The sequence below is a fragment of the Giraffa tippelskirchi genome, chromosome 8, assembly GCF_054371585.1.
Source record: "Giraffa tippelskirchi isolate mGirTip1 chromosome 8, T2T-mGirTip1v1.2.pri, whole genome shotgun sequence".
In the NCBI taxonomy this organism is placed as follows: Eukaryota; Metazoa; Chordata; class Mammalia; order Artiodactyla; family Giraffidae; genus Giraffa; species Giraffa tippelskirchi.
Window position 1 is genome coordinate 16,088,448 of NC_137282.1, and position 21,372 is coordinate 16,109,819.

Below are 21,372 nucleotides of genomic sequence, written 5' to 3' on the forward strand. Positions count from 1 at the left end.
GTTGAGGCTAATTGCAAGAAGAGAAGGAATATCTTCACTCCTATGACCGAGTTTTAGAATGTGGGACATTTCTCATGCTTAGGTCCTTCCCTGAGCAGTAAGATGGACACTGAGCTTGATTTACTGATAGAATGAGGAGGAAAGAACCCAATTTAGCTTTATTTTCTCTTAGAACCACGAATTGCTCAATCATAGAGCAGATGGAGAAAGTACATTTACTTAAGCTCTAGGAGAGCTTAGCAGGGCCCAGTTCTGACTGGCTGCCTTTGAGCCGTGGTGGCCACCGGATCCTTTGGACCACGGTAACATGTTTCCGACTCTTGACTGAATGGGTTTCCATACTGACATTTCCATAAGTTGGAAGAAATGACATGCTGTCTCTACAGAATGTGGTAACAATCGGGATCCAGGCAATCATGCCCTATGATGTCCTGTCTATGCTCTTATGTAAAAAAGTCATATTGCTTGGTTGTGATTCCTTCAACAAGGAGCACAGTGGTAAGCAGAACCGACAGGCAGGAGATGATTTGAGAACATGCAGGGTGGCAAAATCAATGGACAGACAAGATGAACATGGGATTCATCAAACAGGGTCCTGAATTAGCACAACCATCACAGTAAAAGGCAAGATGCTGGTCTAACAGACTGGACCCTTCGTCTGTTGACCCACACTCCCAGATCTCTGCAGAGTAGCATCTTTATTGCAGTATGTCTCTCATGGAATATGGACAAAACTTTAAATAAATCACAATTACTTATTGCTTAGTATTTTGGATAATAAATTCTTTAGTTTATCAGTACCTCACAGCCTTCAAATGTGCATTCTTCAAATAGTTTCAGTTACATATACATTCTTTCTCCTGAACAATAAATTATTCTTAAAAAAAAAAGCAAAAGGAAAAGATACATAACTTTAAAGCAAAGAAAAACTAAAAAACATATATTTTTGACATTTATCTTAAACTTATATGAAAACAACTCTATGTTAGATGTTTAAATATAAATAATAAAGGACATTATGTTATTTACAATGTTACACAGTAAGTTAAGAGAGTAAAAAAAAAAGAAACTGACATGAACTCATAAAGACAGTAAATGATTTAGGAACACATCCAAGTAATGTACAATGTGTATTTACAAAAGAATATATAATAGAACTTGTGATATGTGGCCATTTCCTTTTGTCTGCATTTCTCTGCAGTGTTTCATGGGCCTTTGTGGATAGACATCTTTGTGGCTGGTGGGATGCAGCCAGGACTAAAAAAAACTAGGTATTCTGTATTTTTACCAATGTGAGCCATACACCTTTCAACTCAGGCCAAAAAAATAAAAAATAAAAAAGTTACAGAGAAAATGACCCTGGATAAACTCTATCATGACAGTCACACTTTAACAAGGAAGATATGGCATATTGGTCTTTGGGACACATTCACAAATACCCAGGCAGAGTGCCATTTTGCAGGAAGAAGGAGACTGTCCAGACACTCTCAAAAATAAAAGTCCTACCAGTCAAGGAGGGAGAGCAGAATAGAAAAGGAACCTGGAGTGAGAAAAAGGCATTTTTCATATACTACACTCCACTGCATCTTCCTCAAAGGGACATGATCTCAAACCCAGGAAACAAAGTCACTGTCAAATGTCTCAGCAATTTCCACCACCTGAAGACCCACAGAGGTTTCCCTTATGCTGATACTGTTGGTTCACATGCTTTCTTTGCATTGCCACGGCACTCCTGAGTTTATAAACAGGGATGGTGGCATTTGAACATCCCAAAGATGCCCCTGTGGACACAAATCTGGTGGCCACAGCAGGGAGCGAGTGGTCAGCTGACCTTTCCTATGAAGGAAATCTATCATTCTATGGACAGAAAGCCTGTCCTAACTGATATGCCACCTTGATGAGTGTCCAGAACCAAGTTGGAAAGCAAATTTCCTCTTGTCCTCAATTGTCATCTATTTTTGCAACCTGAAAATTGACAGAGAGTTTTCATACTGAGGAACATGTTGTTTCTTGCTCTCAATCAAAGATTTTATTTATTCCTGAAATTCTCCAGAACAAGACTCCCATGACTGAAGAATTTGAAACTGAAATTCTAGAGTTTTAATTATGGTAGGAATATTTTTTTTTCATTGAAATAGTCTAAGAAGGAGTCCAGGCCTTCAAAAGCAATTGAGAATAATTTGGAGAACTTCTTGGGGTTGACTCTTTTCTTTCCCCTGCTGTGAGCTTACTGATTTCACAGAATTGGAAAATCAGTGCAACTTGGGGAGTTGTCAAGGGCTCCTTAGGAAAGGTGAACAAGCACATGAGGATACTTCTGAGCACAGAGACAGTGGCATGGAAACATGAAGGATGCTTGGGACACCAAATGCTAAGGACCCATAGACGGTCTCTGTGAATTGTAGAAACACTTAGGAGCTTAATGACATGGTTCATGCTCAGCCTGCACTCTTCTTCTAAGACCTCCCTGCATGTCCCTTCTTCCTTTTGATTTTCACATAGAGATGTGGTGAAGAACTAGACTCCATTTACTTGCAACAACAGAGTCACTCTCCTTAAATTCATGGCTGGTATTTTGAACCCCCTGCTAACCTGTTTCCCCATTTTGTCCCATGGCTCCTGGGAGGCCACTTGGAACCTAAGTAAACCTCCAGCCCGACTCGACAGAAATGGGACTACAAGATTTTACAAAATTCTCTTCTTTTCCTGGATTAGCAGTTATTTCAAGTATCTCTACCTATAGACCTTCCTTGGATTGGTTACCACAAGAGAACGTGCCAAGGGTGGGCCCATCTTAATCCTATTTTTGTTGACAGTAAAGCAAAAAGTAAGAAAGGGGGAAAATGGATGATACAGCTGCAAACGGAGAGGTTAGCACACAGGTGGGGGTCATTTCTGCAAGGAAAGGTGCAATCTTTCCGAGACTACTGCCATTTCTTGATGCATCCTCGCTCATGGGAGGTTCTTCCTAATCACAAATTTCATGCACACCGGCCATTCCTGACAAAAATGTTCATGCATAGTACGATATAATCAAGGCGAGATTGAAAAACAAGAAAAGAATAATGAAGACAAAGGAACAGGCCAAAAAACTTAAAAAAATTACAAACCGGGTCACATGGCCTCTCTTCCCCTATGTCTTCTGCATGTTTGCTCCTCTAGAGAATCTAGGGCGGAACTAGTTCTCGATAATGACGTCACTGCCATATACAACAGGCACACTTCATTCCAGGGGGATTCCAGAAAAACTGCTGAGTGTGCTGTTGAAGCTGGGGGGGGGGGGTGTTGTGCCATAACACGTCTGTCCTTGAGCCGAGAAGACACAACCAATCACTAGCTTCCAAATCAGTGAAAAAACACAAGTCAAGAATGATTGCACCTTTTTCAGCCATGGTTTGCTCTTCAATTAGATGAGCCGCTGTATCATTCCCCCAGAGAGAAAGTGAAACTGAGTCCTCAACTTAGGGTTGGACCTTACCCTGATAGCTAGCCAGCATCCACTTTCCGTGCTACCCCCAAAACTTGTTTTTTCCTTTTGTTGAGAAAAATCAATCCGCATAAAGGAAATGGTAGCTCCTTTTAGTCAGAGCGAGCTGTCTTCTGATGAATAATATAGTTTTTGAAAAAATCACAATATTACTTTCTTCCTAATATGTAACATGACTTAATGCAGTTTCCTGCTGTAATTAATAGTAGCATGCTGCTGGATCTACTATTATCTCAGAGCCCAGTGAAGCAAACCTTTGGCTGGCAGAGTAGACACAACTCATTTCACATACGGAAAGCAAAAGAAAAATCTCATACAGAGGGGGAGTATTGGATGGATGTGCCATTACAAGACATCCTGGTTGAGTACTACTCGAAGCAAACAGAGCGACAGGTGCAAATCTTGTAAACCATACATCCAGTCAACATCATAATGCAATGCACGAGAAGCCGGCAAAAAACAGAATATATGGGGTGGAGGGTTGCTGAAATACTGTGAAAAAGCAGTCACGGAATGGTACAAAACTTGCTCTGGACATAACATAACATAAAGGCACCATTGATATCTTTCTCTTTTGGAAATACTGTAAAAAAATTGCTACATATGGCACATAACACATTTGTACATACATATATTTAATTTATAAAAGTTTTTTTTTTCCTGTTTTCTATGTGCAGAACTGCTAAAATAAAATAAATTGTTTAATTTAAGGTGGAATACTTTATTATATAAAATAAAGTTTTACAGGTGAATCTATGGGTGTATTTCGGTTTTAGACAGCGATAGGGTCTTGGTTAGCGATTACACCGGAGAGCCTGGCCTGCAATTCTTCCTGCGGAGAGAAGCGACCTGTTGGGTTAGTCCTGCTGTCAACCAGGCGGAAGGCAGGGGCCGCCTCGAGACTGGCTGCCAGGGGGTTCTGTAGGGCCAGGAAAGGCGTATCTTCTCCTACTCTTTCATCCTCCGTTTCACTCTCTGAGTTACTGCTGTCAGCGCCTGTGTTGTTGTCCATTTCCACCCTGTGGGCAATGTGACCATTGGGCTTGGTTCTTTTGGCCCGCCGGCTGCTGTTGGTGAGTTTCTTAACCGGCTCTTGAGCTGGTTCGTACTCCTGGGTCGTTTCATATTCCTCATCCTCCACTATCCTCAAGGGGCTAGGGGGCAGGCTGTTGCTCTCATGCGCGGGGTTGCAGTGGAACGAGTTGAATTGCTGGGCGTGGTGGTCATACTTCTCCCGCAGCCGTGGTGGCGTCACAAGAAGCAGGGGTCTCTCCTCTTCCACGAAGGGACTGACCGCCATAGAGGGCATGGAGACCGTCGTGCTGGACACTGGCGGGGACACTTCCGAAGGGGGTGACTTGGGGGAGCTTGGCGTGTGGAAATCTACAGGTGACATACGAGCCGGGGTGGTCATTGCTGATACATACCTGTGTGAGCACAGAAGATCCCAGCGTAAGTGTGGTGCAGGGAGAGAGGCAGAGAGTGAGGGGTGGGGGGGAAGGGGGCAGAGGTCATTATCTTATCATCAGATATCATCATCAGACAACAGAGAAATTCTCTTCATCGTAGACGTCTCGGTTTTTACACTAGGACATTTGGAATCTCCAATTAGGTGGTCAAGAGTCTCCTCACAGGAGTGCATGCAAAGATCAGCTAAATTGCCTGGCTTAGCAAAGCGTTTGAGATTTTTTTCCATCTCATCGTGATTTTCTTTTTCTTTTTTTTTTAAATCATGATTTTTAATAAAAGCATGTGAGTTAAGACGAGAGGGCACAGGGTCCTGGAAACCTCTCAGTTTGTAAGGACCAAGGCTCGGGGATTTGGAAGGGGAAGAAGTATTACTTAAATACTATACCTTCCTAAAGGCCAAGGGGTCTTAGAGAATGAAGCCCAAATGGGGAATGGAAGAAGCTCTAAGATGAGTTGCGGAAAGCTGGATCTGCATGCATTTGGATCTGTGGGCCTTGTTTCTCCTTAGCTCAGCTATAAGGTTATGTCTTATGAAAAAAAAAGAGCATAGTAACTTAGATTTATTCCTGAAAACAGCGTAACACATTTGTGCGCTTTTAACTTTTCCATGAAATGCGACTTCTTAACATTCCATTTGCAACTATATATCCCACTGACCATGACATTCAAAGATAGCTGACGCTTGGCTTCATCGTTATGTCCAATCCCTGGTCTACCTCTCTTCCAAAACCCACTGCTGTATCCAGCCCTGACTGTTCAAAGGTGGGCTGTACCATGTCACCTTATGTCATGCTATGTTTGATAACGCTCAGGAAATCTTGTTGTCAAGACATTGAGTGCACTGTTTTTACCATACCGTGCTTTCTTCCCCCAGAACAAGAAGACCTTATGTGGCACTGAGAAAGACGTGGCTTATTCAGAGTCACATTTCTCAGCTTAGATAAAAATGTCACCAATGCGTAGCACGAAAGGACTCTCTCTTTCACGCTGGCATTTGCAGAGTCTAATTTGACATGACCTGTGATGACACAGGACACCGTCTTCTCATCTCCAGCTAACAGGAACAAGAAACCTATTAACCCTCCTGCATGCCATCCATGATTCTGAGTCATACAGATGTGAGACCTGACTGTGTCTAAAATGGGAAAGTCTCTCCAGATGGAAATATCTGGCGCTTGAGTCTCCAGACTTATTATTTTGGGGATACTTAAATTAAGCTCTCTGAGAAATGCTAATCCAGATTCAACCAACCCATAGCACGGCTTCATCGTTTTTCTCCAGGATGTCAGGTACGTTCTAATGTCCTAAATAATACCTGGGGCATGAAAGGAAGCCTGTCCCAGCAGGAAAATGTCGACCTTTAAAGATAAACATCACCTGTAGTGATGGAGAAAGAATTTATCCCTATCTTCTTTCTCGGGTTTCTAAAAGGATTGAATTGGAACAGACTTAATACGTAAAGATACAATTATATGAATTTAAGGCTGATGTTTTAAATCAGCTTTGGGCCAAGCTTACTTTTTCATAGATGAGTTAGAACAACCACTAATTCCATAAAATTCTGAAAAGCCATTTTGGGGTAAAGGCCCTTGAAAAAGTAATAAGCAGGCTCTAAATGACCTGCAGGCTCCAAACTGGTCATCCTTTGCTGTAAGTGCTTTCCAGCGCATGAGTGAAGGCGTGTACCCAAATCATCTTCACCCATGAAAACCAAGTAAGTATGACTTCAACATTATGTAAACTTTTTAGCAAGTGGTCAGAGATTGGACTGAGAAGACAATAAAGTAAACCAACAAACAGACAAAACTCTGCTGGATTTGAAAACAAATGAGTAACAGCTTCTTCATGGGCTAGGAATGCTGGTTGGGTATAACTTTCTCCCCCAGTTTAGGTGAGAATGGATCAGGAGAATCTAAGAATTCAGTAATGCTTTTAAGCATCTCTTTCAGGTTACTTTCTTCTGATCTTTATTTTAATGTTTGTCTTGACTCCTCCCACCCAACCCAACAGCCCCAGAAGAAAGCCAACACATTCTGGAATAAGAGGCACACCAAAGGCAATATCTGCTTTGAAAACCTCCTGTGAAGACTGTGAGCTGCAGTGGACAATAGATTGATGGATTCATCCCTTGTTGGAATTTCATAAAGGGATGCTGTCTGGTGGAATGCAAGCCATCCCCAAGACAGTCAGCAAGGACACAGCCCTTGATCTGATTTCACTGAGGCTGGAAGGTAAGAAAGGGTTAGCTCATGAGAACAGGAGGCCAGCTTGACCAGAGTTTGGATAACTGGCCACATAGGATTCTAGAAGGGTCCTGATCAATCACTGAGGCCAGTGTTATCAAGTTATAGTTGAGGAAACTGAGACTCTCCCAGAGGGTCTGAGCCTAAGGTCAAAGCTGGGAACTCCAAGGCTGCTGCACCTTCCACATCAAATCATTCCAGCTCTTTTAAGACTCTGTTGCCTGTCAGCCACTGGGATGATGCGAGAAGCTTGGAAGAAATGAGTTCAGTCAAACCAAAAGATGCCTTCATCAACTAGGATCACTCCTAGACCAGGCAGCTGGTGCCCCTTATTCTCATGAGAGCAGGTTCCTTAGGTGGGAGAGCAGGTGCTCACGGGGATTCTCTTACTGGGGTGCTTTCTTCTCTGCAGTAGCTTTGCCCTTCGGTTTTACCTTTCACTATGAGGAGAGTCTCGGTAGGAGTCAGGGGTTTCTCTGGCATGCCTGAGGAAGCTGTTACATTCACGAGGGCCTCCCAAGCCATTGAGACGTCCTCTCGGGCCCCCAGTGGGGCTGCTGTGCCTACTGTTTTCTACGGATGACATCACGATGACAGAGTGGCTTTCCGAAATAATGCTTTCCGTGTGTCCATTGCTCCAGCTACAAGGGAAGTGTGAGAGGCAAAGAGAAAGAGAGAGAGATTTTTAATGCTATGCACACACGGAAATGAAAAGAAGGGAAGTGACAAATCTTGCAAATGACTGATGTTCCATGCTGGCATTATTTGTCTCAGAATAGGACTGTCTATTAAGATGCTTGTGATACACAGGATCGTGATTTAGGTTACCTTTGCAAGGATAGACTTTATTTACATGTTCACCCATTCAACACACATTAAACAAATGCCATTTTGTACTAAATATTTTTAGAATCTCTCTGATCTTGAGCGTCTTAGATTAAGGATGCCCTGGTCTTATGTGCTTCATTTGGAAGTCTAGTGCTGCCCTTGGCAGTACGCACTCAGATATCACCAGAGCATTTGAGAATTTGAGGTTCAGCTAGGTAACCAGTTCTCATGTGATCTCCCAGGGCAATCCAAACACTGGAAGAAGTCAACTTGTAAGTATTATATAGCATCTAAGACAAACTCTTTCCAGTATAGCAATTCAATGGAAAAGACCCTGATGCTACGGAAGACTGAAGGCAAAAGGGGGCGGCAGAGGACGAGATGGGATGATAGCAGCACTGACTCAGTGGACATGAATTTGAGCAAACTCTGGGAGACAGTGGAGGACAGAGGAGCCTGGTGGGATACAGTCCATGGGGTCACAAAGAGTTGGACACGACTTAGTGACTGAATAACAATAATAGCAATTGCACAAACGGTCAGGCATGAAAAAAGACAATCTCTAAAATGGGGAATAACAATACTGTAAGGTGGGTATTATTTCCCCTTGTTTTGGTGACAGAAAAGTTGAGGGTCAAATTCAAATAGCAAGTAGCGGCAGAGTCAATTGGATGTCCAAAGCCTGTTTTTGTTCCAAATCATACACGCTACAGTACTGCACTGCCTTATAAGTACCTCCTGTTCCTTTCGTAGGCAGTGAGAACAAAAGGGAACATGTAAATATTTGTTCTTGGAGAAATGTCATGCAGCTTTTTATTCTCATACCTGTGACTGGGAGTCTGAGTGACAGTAGTGGAATGATGAGCTGTCGAAGTGTAGTGACTGGTGGAAAAAGACGTCTCCGCCTCTCTCTCAACAATATGCTCGCTAGAGATGACATTTTTAGATACGTATTGCTGGATAAACAAAGAGACACAACTTGAAGATTTAGGGAAGTCAAAATTCTAACAATGTCACACACACACACAAATCCACTCTTCTAATACACATGCTTCATAATAAGCTCTATTTCTCCAGTGGCCATATGGCAAAGCCTATCCTGGTTAGTATGACCTTTAAATTAGATAAATAGAATTCATGGATTTCTCTTTGGATATACACACACAGTGTAGGTCCTGCCATAACAACTACATTTTATCAGAGAAGAGCTGTTTCTTCTCTTTTGTTTCCAACTGATAACATGACTAGAATTCAATACAAACACCTTCCCAGTACTTACTTTTGTAAGCGGTTGCAAGCACAGAAATAGTTTGTCTTATTTCAAATTTTAAGTCATTATAAGAATTTTTAAAATAAGCTGCATGTTTTGAATCTACATTTCTCGTTTGATTTCCCAGAATCCATGTTGCTCTAATGGTATCATTGAAATTTTTATCTCATTGTCAATGGTAAGACTAACAAGGCTACTGAAAGATTTGAAGGATTTATAACAGTGATCAAGGTTATAAACCTTGACAAACCATACAACAGATAGAGGGTCTTATATTTAGCACAAGTCGATTCTACTTTATTTTTCACCACTAAATCACAGTAGCTATTACCACCTTTATTAGTAAGAGAGGGACATTTTAAAATTTTCTTTTAAATACTGTTAGTATTTACACCAAAGTGAGTTAAGTAATGGGAAAAGACATGCATAGGAATAGTCTTAGATGAAACAGGACATTTGATGATCTGATAGGTTATGGACTCTAAAGGAAACTGATATATTCACGGAAACAAACAAAAAAATGCAACCTGAATTATACTTGAAACTCTAGCTGGTTATCTTAACCATAGAAAGGTTTATTCCATGTGGATCTTTGCTTTAACGAAAAGATGGTGTTGTCATATACAAAGAGCTATTTTTAGTCTGTGTAACAAATGACTCTTGTTCCCTGGAAGGCAGTGTAAGCTCAGTGAATCTAATGAAAATAATATTTAACAATTATACAACACTCACCAAATGCCACTGGGCTAATGGATTAGGTGGATTATTTTTTTAATGCCCACTGGAACTTTTTGAAGCAGGTATTGTTTTTATGATGACGAAATGGGGTTTAGAAAAGTTAAAGCTCACAGTCAGGTAGCTTGAGCCATAACCAGAATTCAGGCAGTCATTCTGCCTCCCATATATTATAACATACAACGTGACAGGCTATAGGTATGTCAGTAGAGAGTGTGCTTAGCAACTGTGCAGAACATTCTAATGAACACACTGGTAGGGGGAGGAAAACAGTGAAGGATGTTAACTTATCAGCACCTAAAAGTCTTCTGACTTCCTGGTGGTTGAACAACCAGCAACCCTGAACTTGGGTCCTTTGATATATATGCTCCACACAAAATTCATCTTTGATTATAAGATTGAAAATGGTACTGTCATATAATCTTCCAGCTCTGCTTATAAAAAGCCAATCATCAAAGGGAAACGAAAACGAAACAAAACAAGAATGATGGTGAAGTAGGAAGAGTAATACTCCGGAAACCAGGTAAGCTGAGTCCCGCTCTGCCCTGGCTCTTACGCTAAGTCCCCTACCTAAGAACCTTCACGTTGCAAACTTTCAAAGATGTGAACGTATTATAAACGTATTATAGTACTATATAGCCTGTTGTGTTAGTTGGGTATGTAGGCTAACTTTGTTGGACTTATCAACAAACTGGACTTTTATGAATAAGAACTCATTCACTTGGAATTTGTTCATATGTAAAGGACTTAGCGTATCTGTAAAAAAAATAGGGGGAACTTTGGACGATGCAATCTAAAGACTCTGCAAATCTAATATTTAATGAATTCATTATATTTAAAAGCTAAATGATTGGTAAATTTTAAAAATACATCTTTGAATGGTGAAGGATATATTTCCTCCGAAGGGTTTGGTATCTTGTAGAAAGAGTCAAGAAATCAGAAAGTATTAAATTCTTCTGTTTTGGCTACTGAGAAGCAAGTCTGGTAAAGCCCTTAACATTTTCCATGGCCTAATATCTCTCTTCTCAGAATCAGTAAATCATCAGGCACCTCAAAATGCCTCTAATTAAAAAAAAAACATAACTCTAGAGCCTCTTTAGGTCAGTTACCAGTGCTAATCAGTTATAGACTCAAGCAGCCTTCATTTCGCAAGTATAAAAAAATAAAACATTTCCTTCTGATTCTTGTATCATGAGTTTTATTATTTTTCCTTGGGTTTTTTCTCGCTCTTTCTTCCGGTTATGGCTTCCTTACAGAACAAACCCAACATTATTATTCCGACCCGTTAATGAACACTTTATAAGAGGAAATGTGCTGGCTTTACAGTCACCAAATCCACTTTAAAAAATGTTCCCATTATTTTCTCTTGGCGAAACCTTGGATTCCTGGAAGCCCTGGTGATTAATGGCAGCCGCTAAGAGCCTAAGAGCTTTAGAAAATAAACTTCAAGGTGCCTGAACAGAGGAGAGGTGCTGAACTTTTCCACTGGGCAGAGTCAACATACATTCACCAGCTGCACGTTCTCGGGGGGTGGGTTGGGGTGGTGGGGCCCGTTGGCTATGTTCACCATGTTGTTTCTTTCAGACCGAAGGCTCTGCCGAAGCCGGTCATGAAGCTTTTTCCGTTGTTTCCTGGACAGGGAAAAATGGAGCACGGATTTATTTTTTTCTAATTATTTACATTTTCCAGTACAGTCAGTCCTTTCTTCTACCAACACAACACTCAAGGCAGTGGATTGGTGGGGAGAGAGAGAGACAGAGGGCACGCCACCCCATCTCGGAAGTGGAATCATCTATTCTTAGCAGATAGATTGAAGAAGCCGGGTGAGATTCTTACAGAAATTGAACCAGACTGCTGAGAGATAAGGAAAAAAAGGAGGAGAAGATGAAATAAGTCAAGTTGAGATTTGGCTAAAACTCAGCCTTTCATAATCAATCCGTCTTTGCCTAAGTCTTACAGATGGTCATGTGTCTTAGGTTACAATTCATGCTGTGCAATTGATAAGGCTGGTTTCATTTATAGTTTGGCCTGTCTGTGTGTCTTTCAAGAAAATGGAGTTACTTTTGAATCTGTGCATCATAGTGTGTGTATGTGAGTGAAAATGTGTACATCTTTTGCCAGAAGATTTTGGCACAATTATAACACGATCCTATTCTAGTACATTTTTGTATAACTAGGTAATGAATATTCAAATATTGAGACTGAATCTAGTAAGACTCATAAGATGGATTCCGTGAAGGTTTATTTTTCTCTATTGCTTGTTCAATTCTGGCAACACGCTACATCCCGGGACGTTAAGGAAATGCCATCCATGTCCTTGTTTTTATGGCATAAATGCATATTGTCTGTGTTCCTCAATTCAGATCATAATAATATTCCCATGACTAGTTTTGGCATGAGAGTTTATGTGATGAAACGACAAAATAAAACTGTGAATAGCATTATTTCAAACTTGAGTAGAAGTTCTACATATGATACAAAAGTGAAAGGAATTCATATCATATGATAATCGTATTTGTGAACAAGGACCCAGCTTCAACAACCAACAAAGTGAACACAAATCTATTATTTTCGTGTTTTCTCTTTCATTCTTTCAAAGCAAGTTTTGCTTGCTTCTCCTCCCGTGAGAGTTCTTTTTTCGTACATCTCATACTTTGGGAGAATTTGAACTGGTAACCTAACTAGATGGAATTGAAAATTCCATCATGGTTTTTAAAAATGCCTGCCTTTCAAACACCTCCAAACGCCTCCATTGTCCCCTCTGTCTGAGTGCAGATTGGACATGTCCTCAGAATTGAGATGACAAGCTCACCTGTGGTACCCAACACATTCCTTTCAGGAGGGACTCACGTCCACAGACACCTGCGTGGGTCCCTATGCAACCCTGTCCCTCCAACCCTTTTCTTGTGTCACGGGACTGTGGTCAATGAACAAAAGTCTTCCGAACACTTTTGCACAAATAGGCAAAGCTTTCTTGTGGTTAGGAAGGTCCTCGAAATGGGTTATTCAGGACCAAAAATAAGGAGGCAATCCCCCTGCCCCTCTAATCTTCCAGGACGAGGCTGTGGAGCCTGGTTTCTGCCGAGCCCTTGCCGCCCAGGCTGCCTGTGTGCTCAGGGGAGAGGAGGCCGGGGAGGTGTTTACTTGGTTTTGCAGTAGGCCACCACACACATGATGCCGACCACGAGCAGCGCGATGCAAATGCCGGTGATGGTGAGCACTCTCTTCTGGTAGAGCTCCTCCGCTTCTGGAAAGGGATGAGAACAGACGTTAGCAAAGGCAGGTCCCTGACCCTCGCCCGGACTTACAACTGAAGAGTTGGCATGCTGCATTGTCCTTGTTCACAAGAAAATACACACGGGACAATTCATTCGTTCGGCAGATAAGACTTAAGGTGCAGCACGCTCTACTCCACATTTTGAGCATAAAGCTGCAAAGCCCATTGGAGGGCCATTTATAATAAAAAAATACGATCTATTCAACGACTTTAATGTTAAGCCATAGATGCATACTAAACTGACAAACCATAAACATTAATGGTAAAATAACGATTTTGGTTAAAACTGTAGATTTTACTTTTTCAAAAAAAACTTCTCTTGCAAAGACAACAGGAATCGATGCCAATAAAAGGAGCTGGCATTGGCACCACTGGGATCCTCCCCTTCCCCCTTCTTCCCAGCCTCCTGTCCCCTCCCCTCCCCCATCCCAAGCCTTTTTTGATTTCCCAGCTAGTTCCTATTCCCGTGGTCTTTACAAAGAACCACTTTTAACTTAAAAAAAAAAAGAGAACTCAAAGACATTTGCAAACATGAGCTTGACTTGTAGTTAGAAGCAAAACTGAGGCAGGATCCCTATGATTTAACAGGAAAATGGGGTCAGAAGCAACAGGACATGGAGTAGCTGGCCACTGTATCAGAGAAACTCCAGTAAGATGGGTGGGATAGTCATGGGCCATTAGGAAGACTTGTCCTTTGAGGAACAATTATTGGCTTCACCAGTTGTACTTAGAGATCTAGGTTATGACACTACAAAACCACTGGCACAAACGATATAAGATTTGGAATGGATTGTACCTTCCTGCATTGGACAACTTGGCAAATTAGCTAATGTCAGTTGCACTAGGGAGGTGGGATGTTTAGAAATTTCAGATGAAGGTACTACTATACTCCCACTGCAACCAGTTTCTGATTCATGGAAGGTTTTCTATTTGCAAATCGGCTTTGGAGGGGAATAAATTGCTTATAGGATGGTAGTCAGGTTCTTAATAAGATTGACTGATTTAATGGTGAACCTGATCCTCTTAGGAACTAAGCTTCCAACCAGTCTAGTCACACTCACTGGGAAATATTCACAAGTTCAATGAGAAAGAGAAATTAACCAATGCATAATAAGCAGTATAAACTGCATTTGCTATTCTAATTAACAAGCTGGTCAAGAAGTGGGAAACATTTTACCGATGAAGGTCTCTTATCTGGGTATCAACATGGGGCCTTATGGAACACTTACAATTTACATTCTCTCTCTCGGCAGCCACGTTTTTTTTTTTTTTCCCCTCTACTGAGAGAGGGCAAATTGCCGGAAGTCTTTTTGAAATGAAAAAAGGTGCAATGCAATTTCTATGATACAGCAGACTTTATCATTAAACAAAACCATTTCCTACAAGCCAAGCCCATGGTAATCAAATTCCAGTTAACAGGTCAGGAACAATGTCAAATCAAATTAATAAGATCACTGATTATTAACAGGAGGAGGAGGAGAAAATAGTCAGCAGGTAAAAAAAAAAAGACCAGAATGCTGCAGAGATTATACGAAAACAAACAGAAAGGGTTGGAAGAGGAAAAGAAAGCAAACCGAGAGGACAGACCGACTGACAGAATGACGGAGAGAGGGAGGAAGCCAGATAGGAGGGAAAAACGAGGTTAAAGAGTGAAGGAGCCATCTGAGGTCCCTGGCACAGCATGCCTGATACTAAGGGAGGAAAAATAAATACATAAAAGAAAACCAGAGGGAGGAAGTGCTGGGATGGGAAGCAAGGTGGATATAGATTTGGAAGGGTTATCCCATACAGCATAACGCCTAACCTAGGCTGGCGCTCACGTGGCAGCCACAATTAGAAAGCAAAGCAGCTGGTGCATCGCGGGGGCGACAACGGACCAGAGACACAGAGCCCCGTCACGTATTTCTGTGCCGCGTAAGTCAAATGAGGACGTGGCGTGTGGATGCTTATATGTTAATTGCGAGAGTCTGCTGCCTCCCTTCCCCTAGAGCCACAGGACAGGGAATTCAATTTCATAAGGTGTTAATCTGTGAGCTGATGCGGCTGGAACGGGCACCTGGATCAGTTTTTAGCACTAAGTCTAAACAGCAAAGGCATCACCCCATTGGTCCTTCTCTGGGGAAAGCAGAAGGAAGAGCAGGGATCTTTTGTTTGGGATGAATTGGTTAAGAAACAGGAGTGTAAAAGCATCACTACCTAGAAAACTAAGATCCTACTGTACTTCTTTCACTTACTCTATTTTTCCTTCTTTTCAAACGGCAAGCACTGGTAGTGCTTCCATCTTCCAATTCTATCTTTAGAAAAACCTGGGAAACTGCTTTCCCAAACTGCAAAAAGAGGACCTATCCAAGGGCTAAAAGTGGGAAAGGCATCGTGCCGTCTTTTGCAAGTTTTTTGGTGGTTGTTAATTATAAAAGAATAGACTGACTAGGGTTTGTGAAGAAATGGCATATAATGACTTGCTCGTTCTCCCCCGGTTATGTCAGCAGACAACATTTCCCAGGAAAATCAATCATGGAACTAGAAAGGCAGCCCAGTCAAGGCCAAAGGGCAAAACAAAAGTGCTAACATGAGCCAATTGAAACCAAGGCCCCTAGAGCATAGATGTGGCTTAGGACTCTATACTCGCATCAGGATGGCTTGAATGCATTAAATATTTTCCAGTTAAGTTTCTATCTGATCTTCCAATGGTTCCCTAAATCAGGTGACCCTCACAAAATAAATATGTTCAAGGAGAAATACTTGGTGAACAATAATATAAAAAATGCTTAAAAAAAGAAACCCTCCTTTTTCTCCCTTATTTTTTCCCTGTGTTACAGGGTCAACTGGACAAGAGCAAATTAGTGACAGCATTGAAAAAAAGAATCCATCAGTCCTGCTGGTGGATCTGCCTTAATGAGTCAAAACACTTCTAAGTCTTTATGGTTTGGCTGGATGCATTAAATGAATCAGATCAAGCACGTTTTTCAGACTGATCTGGCCAGTCCAAGAGACAGAAGCCTTGGCTGTTTCGATTTTAATTGGCCTGTAAGGTCTGATTTTCCTTAAGGATGGAACGTTCTGGCTGGAGCCTCCGGAAGCTTTTCCTGTAAGAGGTCTGTGGGTATCAGCTTGGGGTGCCTTTACTAAACCCCTCAGATCTTACTGAGGGAAGTCATGTATCTGAAAAAGCCATCACCCTACTTCATTGTTTGGGAAAAGAAATATTAAATTTAATAATTAGACCCTAAAGTGATAATGTTGGAAGGATGCTGTTAGGGAGAAGAAGGGAGGTGATGCTGGATTTTTTTTTTTTTTCTTCCTTTCAGGTAAAGCCAATACGGCTTTTGAGAGCTGAGATAAATTTTATCCTGAGGGAAGTAACGTGAATAGATAACTCCCCTCATATAGGCCACCTGCCACCCATGGGATGTTGGGGGGACTTGTACTCCCTACTCTCAGGCGATGTTCTCTGACGTGCAGAGGACCACTTACATGAATGTGGGGCTTTCCCCATCACATGAATAGTTTCCTCTTGGCATTTTTTTTCTGGGGGGAGGGGAATGTGCAAGTAATTGAGTTTCTATCCCTGGAAACTGATAGCTTGCAACAGCCTCATTTTCCATAGATTATGGAAAGTACATTAGGTGTAGACTGTGATGTTATCATTGAAAAGAAAGCAACAGCTATAAGATGCTTTTGTTCCATGACGTTACTGACACTAGCTGGTTGGGGGCCAGATAGTCCTTTATTCAGGACATTGCTTTATTGACTGATATGCACTTCCAGGGCTGTAGCATTCAGGAAGCCTGGGGACCTGCACTGTGGAGCCTCCGGGAGGACAAGATGGCTTTTCTCCCAACTATCTAGGATGTTGTCTAGTTGCTAAGTCGTATCCAACTCTTTGTAACTCCACGGAAGGACTGTATCCCACCAGGCTTCTCTGTCCATGGGATTTCCCAGGCAAGAATACTGGAGTGGGTGGCCATTTCCTTCTCCAGGGAATCTTTCCGACCCAGGGATCGAACTTGAGTTTCCTGCATTGGCAGGTGGATTCTTTACTGCTGAGCCACTGGGGAACAGTATGAAAATTTGTATTTGATTACTTGGGATATGGTGACTCAAATTTAATTCTATTAGTGCTAGAATTTCCATCTAAAATAGCATAGGGTATTTTGTTATGTTTTTTTTATTTCCTTGCTCTTAAGATAATGAAGCTGACTAGTGCAGTGCTTGTATATCTCCAGATAACTAGAGTAATCCATGTCTGAAAGTGAAGAGTGAAAGTCGCTCCGCTATATTCAGTCCCTGGAATTCTCCAGGCCAGAATACTGAAGTGGGTAGCCTTTCCCTTCCCCAGGGGATCTTCCCAACCCAGGAACTGAACCAGGGTCTCCTGCATTGCAGGCAGATTCTTTACCACCTGAGCTATCAGGGAATGTATGTTATATTATGCTGCAGTGTAAGAGCTTTCTATGTTACAATATGAATAGATGATTTTTACATGGTATATAAAGCTCCCATTAGCCGAAAATGTGGAGTGTTCTTAAGTTGGTGTAGGTTGAAGCTTCTTTCGTTCTCAGGCCCCTGGCTCGGTTCCTGCTAAAGCTTTATGAATCACTCCAACTTACCCAGCTCTGGAATAACAGCACGGTCAGATCCGATCAGTGGGTCAAGGAACATGGGATGTATGTGAATTGTAGCAAGTAAGGTGATTTTAAACTCTAAGTGAAAGTTTTGAGTCTAAAAGCTGCTGCCCTCAGTACCACGTCGGTAAACTAACCATATATTGAAAGCAAAGAAATCATTGTTATAGCTGTATGATCCCTTCTAAAGAGAAAGGAAATTAGTTAGGAACTGAAAGGTTAAGAGTAGACAGGGGGGAAATATAAAGGTTTCAGCTCATAGGCTCTAAATTCTGCAGGCTAAAAGGAATGATGATTGGTCCATACCCATAAATTCAATCCCAAGATGCTCTGCCAATGCAGAAAGTTGACAAAAAAAAAAGAAAGAAAGGGAAAAAGTTTCAGAAAAGAGCAATACACTGCACTCCAAAACACATTACACACGACTATCACGGCTCTGTGCGTGCACACGGAACAGACAAACGGTGGATGGTTAAGGAAGCAGTGCTCAGGTACGCCCCCACGAGTCCACAGAGGGAACTTCTCTTTTAAGAGGTGTGCAAATACCAGCACACTGTGTCTTTATTAACCCTTAAAAGACCTTACTGAGGGGGAAGAGGCATGGCTGACCCCTCCTCTATGCTATTCGTTATCTGGGAATAGAGAGGCCGGATTTATCATCAGAGATGGCATTTGGTATTATTTCACCCTTCTGCTTTCAAAAGGCAGGCATGAAGTTCCAGGGAGGTGAAATCATTTTACCCAAAGGCACAGAGTGGCAGAGCAGGGAGGTGAAGCCAAGAGGAGCGATCCGGTTGGAAATTTTTGTCACATTAGATCGGTATTCTTCATTGTTTGGGGCTAGCTATGCTCTAATATTTCCTGTTGTTTTATTTACTTATTTTAAAACTATTTCCTTTCCCCCAAATCTTCCCCTCTCTTCATCATTTGTAGGACATGGAGAACACTTCTGCTAAAAAAAGCCAGCCAGGGCACTGGGGCAACTGGGAGCCTGCTTCCAGTTTTCTGTATAATCTCTGGGTGGCATAGGATAGCAGTGGATGCCTCACTTTTTCAAATGGTTTAAATAAAAAAAAAGGAGGCAGCGGGAGGATGCAATTCCTGGGTTCTTTGGTTAATTTTAACTTACTACTTCCTCAAATCACAAAGAGCCAATTAGATGGGCACTTCCCAACGCTGAGCCCCGATGCCCAGATGATAGCTGATGGCCGCAGGCACCCAGGGGGCCTGCAGGGCTGCCCAGGGGAGAGGGCTGAGAGCTGTGTGCCCCCAGCCCACAGTCCTAGCACACCTGACTGAGGAGACATCAGAATTGCAGGCCTGGCAGGACCTGCACAGGCTCAAGCGGGGAAGCGGGGAAAATCGGGCAAATTTAAAAAAAAAACCCATCCAGAAATGACGCTTTCCATTTTTCAAACAAAAAACTGTTAATCAAATGTCATCATCTAGGGCCCTTCAGGACTTCCTTATTTGTGCCTAGTGGGTGGAAAGGCAGGTGGGAAGGCGGGGCAGGATGAAAACAGAGGGGTTCTGTGGTCTGTATTTCTTTTCCTTGGTCACTGACTAGAGAGATACCAGGACAGTCCTCGAATCTGACAAGGCATCTCTTCAGTTTGAAAACACACGCTGGAGGGGTTATTTCTCTTCCAAAACAGTTTGGACATGAACAGAGCTCCTCACACAGAGAAGGGAAAGGAGGAGGTAAGTGTGTTTGGAGTCATCCTGGTTTCAGGTCCTTTCTCTGCCATTTACCTGTTCAGTGACTTTGGACAAGTTCATTTCTCATTGACAAAATGCTTATGGTATTGACACATGCCTCACAGGGTGACCCAGTGGAATAAAGGAGACATGAAGTGTGTCGGCCAACAGTGCAGGGGTTTAACAGCTTGGTGGACAGGTGTATCTGGAGATTTACTTTGGGCCACTGATCGCAGGCATGCAGGCTTAGTTTTGATTAATTTCAGGGGCCCCAAAACTCTGACAGGCTCTGTGATATATCAAGAATTTAGATTAAAACAAACAAACAAAACTTGCCACCTCTTAAGGAAATGAAGTTTCCCAGATTTATATATATATATATATAAACATGTATAATATGTATGTATAAATACATATCAAATAGTACACTAACAATGATAAAGAGGCACTTTATATAATAGAATTTTCTTTGCCTTAAGTCCAGGGTACTCAGGCAAATCACGTACATTTTTCATAAATTTAAAGAAAGAGGATGTAGAGTGACTTTGGTTGCACCATGTTCACAGCAAAATTAACACTTTTTTCCAATCCAAATTTCTCTTGCCTCTGTGCAACACTGAATTGGACAAATTGACATTTTTCCCCAATTTGTTTCCTCCATATAAACTTCCGAACATCAAGGTACCACAATTCATTTTCTGAGGAAGTGATAATAAATTTCCTTACACGTTTCCATGAGAAACTAACTCAATTTTTCTCCCTAGAACCTCCTCCGTGTCTTGCCTTTTCCTCCTACGTCAGTAATAATTTAAGGGTTAAAATCAACAGATGACTACAGAAACTCTTTCCAGAGAAGAGAATCATGATTCCATGCCTACATGAACACTGCTAATTATCTATATTAGTTGCATAGAAAGCTTGGTTAAGTCTTCAATAAAATTAGTAGCATGCTCATGCATATATATTACTGCATTTACAGTTTTATAGGTAAGTTGGTGAGCCTAACTCTAATTTCATTTCATGGGAAGTCATTCATATCAGGCAGCTCCAATTTCAAATAATTCAAAGGGAAATTGGTACTTAAAATTGTACTCTCTCTTCTGGCCATAAGCCCTAACAAGGAAACAAGCAGAGGAAGCATGCATCAGTCACCCAAGTCCTGTAGCAAACACTACTGTAATTTATTTGACTATTGGTGGCTACATTTCTTTCATTGTGAGTCAAGAAAAGCAGAATACACAAACACTTTTCATTTTCTGAAGAGGTTATTACTTTCTATCTGTTCTATTTAATCTAATGTTGGCTTAGGCTTATTACATATCATATGTTTCCTATTGAACATCTGCCTAGCCACTCCATTTTTCAAATTAAATTAATAATTCAAAAACATGAAGGTTACTGTAAACAATTTAGCTTCCTTTTCTACATGTGATTTCCTGCTGTGCAGTAAGCAATATAAAAAATTAATTTAAATCTGAGTCTTTAGAAACTATGAAGTATTGACTCACTCATCTTTTGCTGTAGGATTTTATAATTGTTTGAAGAAAACTGATTAACCTGTAGGTTAATTTAAATTTTCAATAGCATTAGAGAAAAGAACAAGAAAACTTCTTGAAAAGCTGAAATTGTCCATACATGCAATTATAATTTCTTTTAACATTTGAAGACATTCTCGGGTTTTCTTAAGCAAGTAATCACAAAGAGGCATGAGTCCTCTTGACTTTTGCCCCCCTGAGGTT

General features: G+C 41.5%; 1 protein-coding gene across 9 annotated transcripts in view; it reads right to left on the reverse strand.

Annotated features, from left to right (window-relative positions):
* Window positions 1–4,136: 4,136 nt before the first annotated feature.
* NRG1 (neuregulin 1) overlaps window positions 4,137–21,372 on the reverse strand; it is a 1,106,536-nt gene continuing 1,089,300 nt past the window's right edge. For 6 of the 9 annotated variants that reach the window (XM_081523492.1, XM_081523490.1, XM_081523489.1 and 3 more), the window contains 5 exons: window positions 13,178–13,280; window positions 11,538–11,664; window positions 8,854–8,984; window positions 7,635–7,841; window positions 4,137–4,914 (listed from right to left, as the gene is read on the reverse strand). In XM_081523492.1, the coding sequence (XP_081379618.1) occupies window positions 4,260–4,914; window positions 7,635–7,841; window positions 8,854–8,984; window positions 11,538–11,664; window positions 13,178–13,280 (1,223 nt within the window). In that variant the 3' untranslated portion in view covers window positions 4,137–4,259. Of the gene's footprint in view, window positions 4,915–5,342; window positions 5,485–7,634; window positions 7,842–8,853; window positions 8,985–11,537; window positions 11,665–13,177; window positions 13,281–18,241; window positions 18,266–21,372 lie in introns of all 9 variants that reach the window. The other 3 variants (XM_081523491.1, XM_081523488.1, XM_081523493.1) reach the window with 2 other exon arrangements.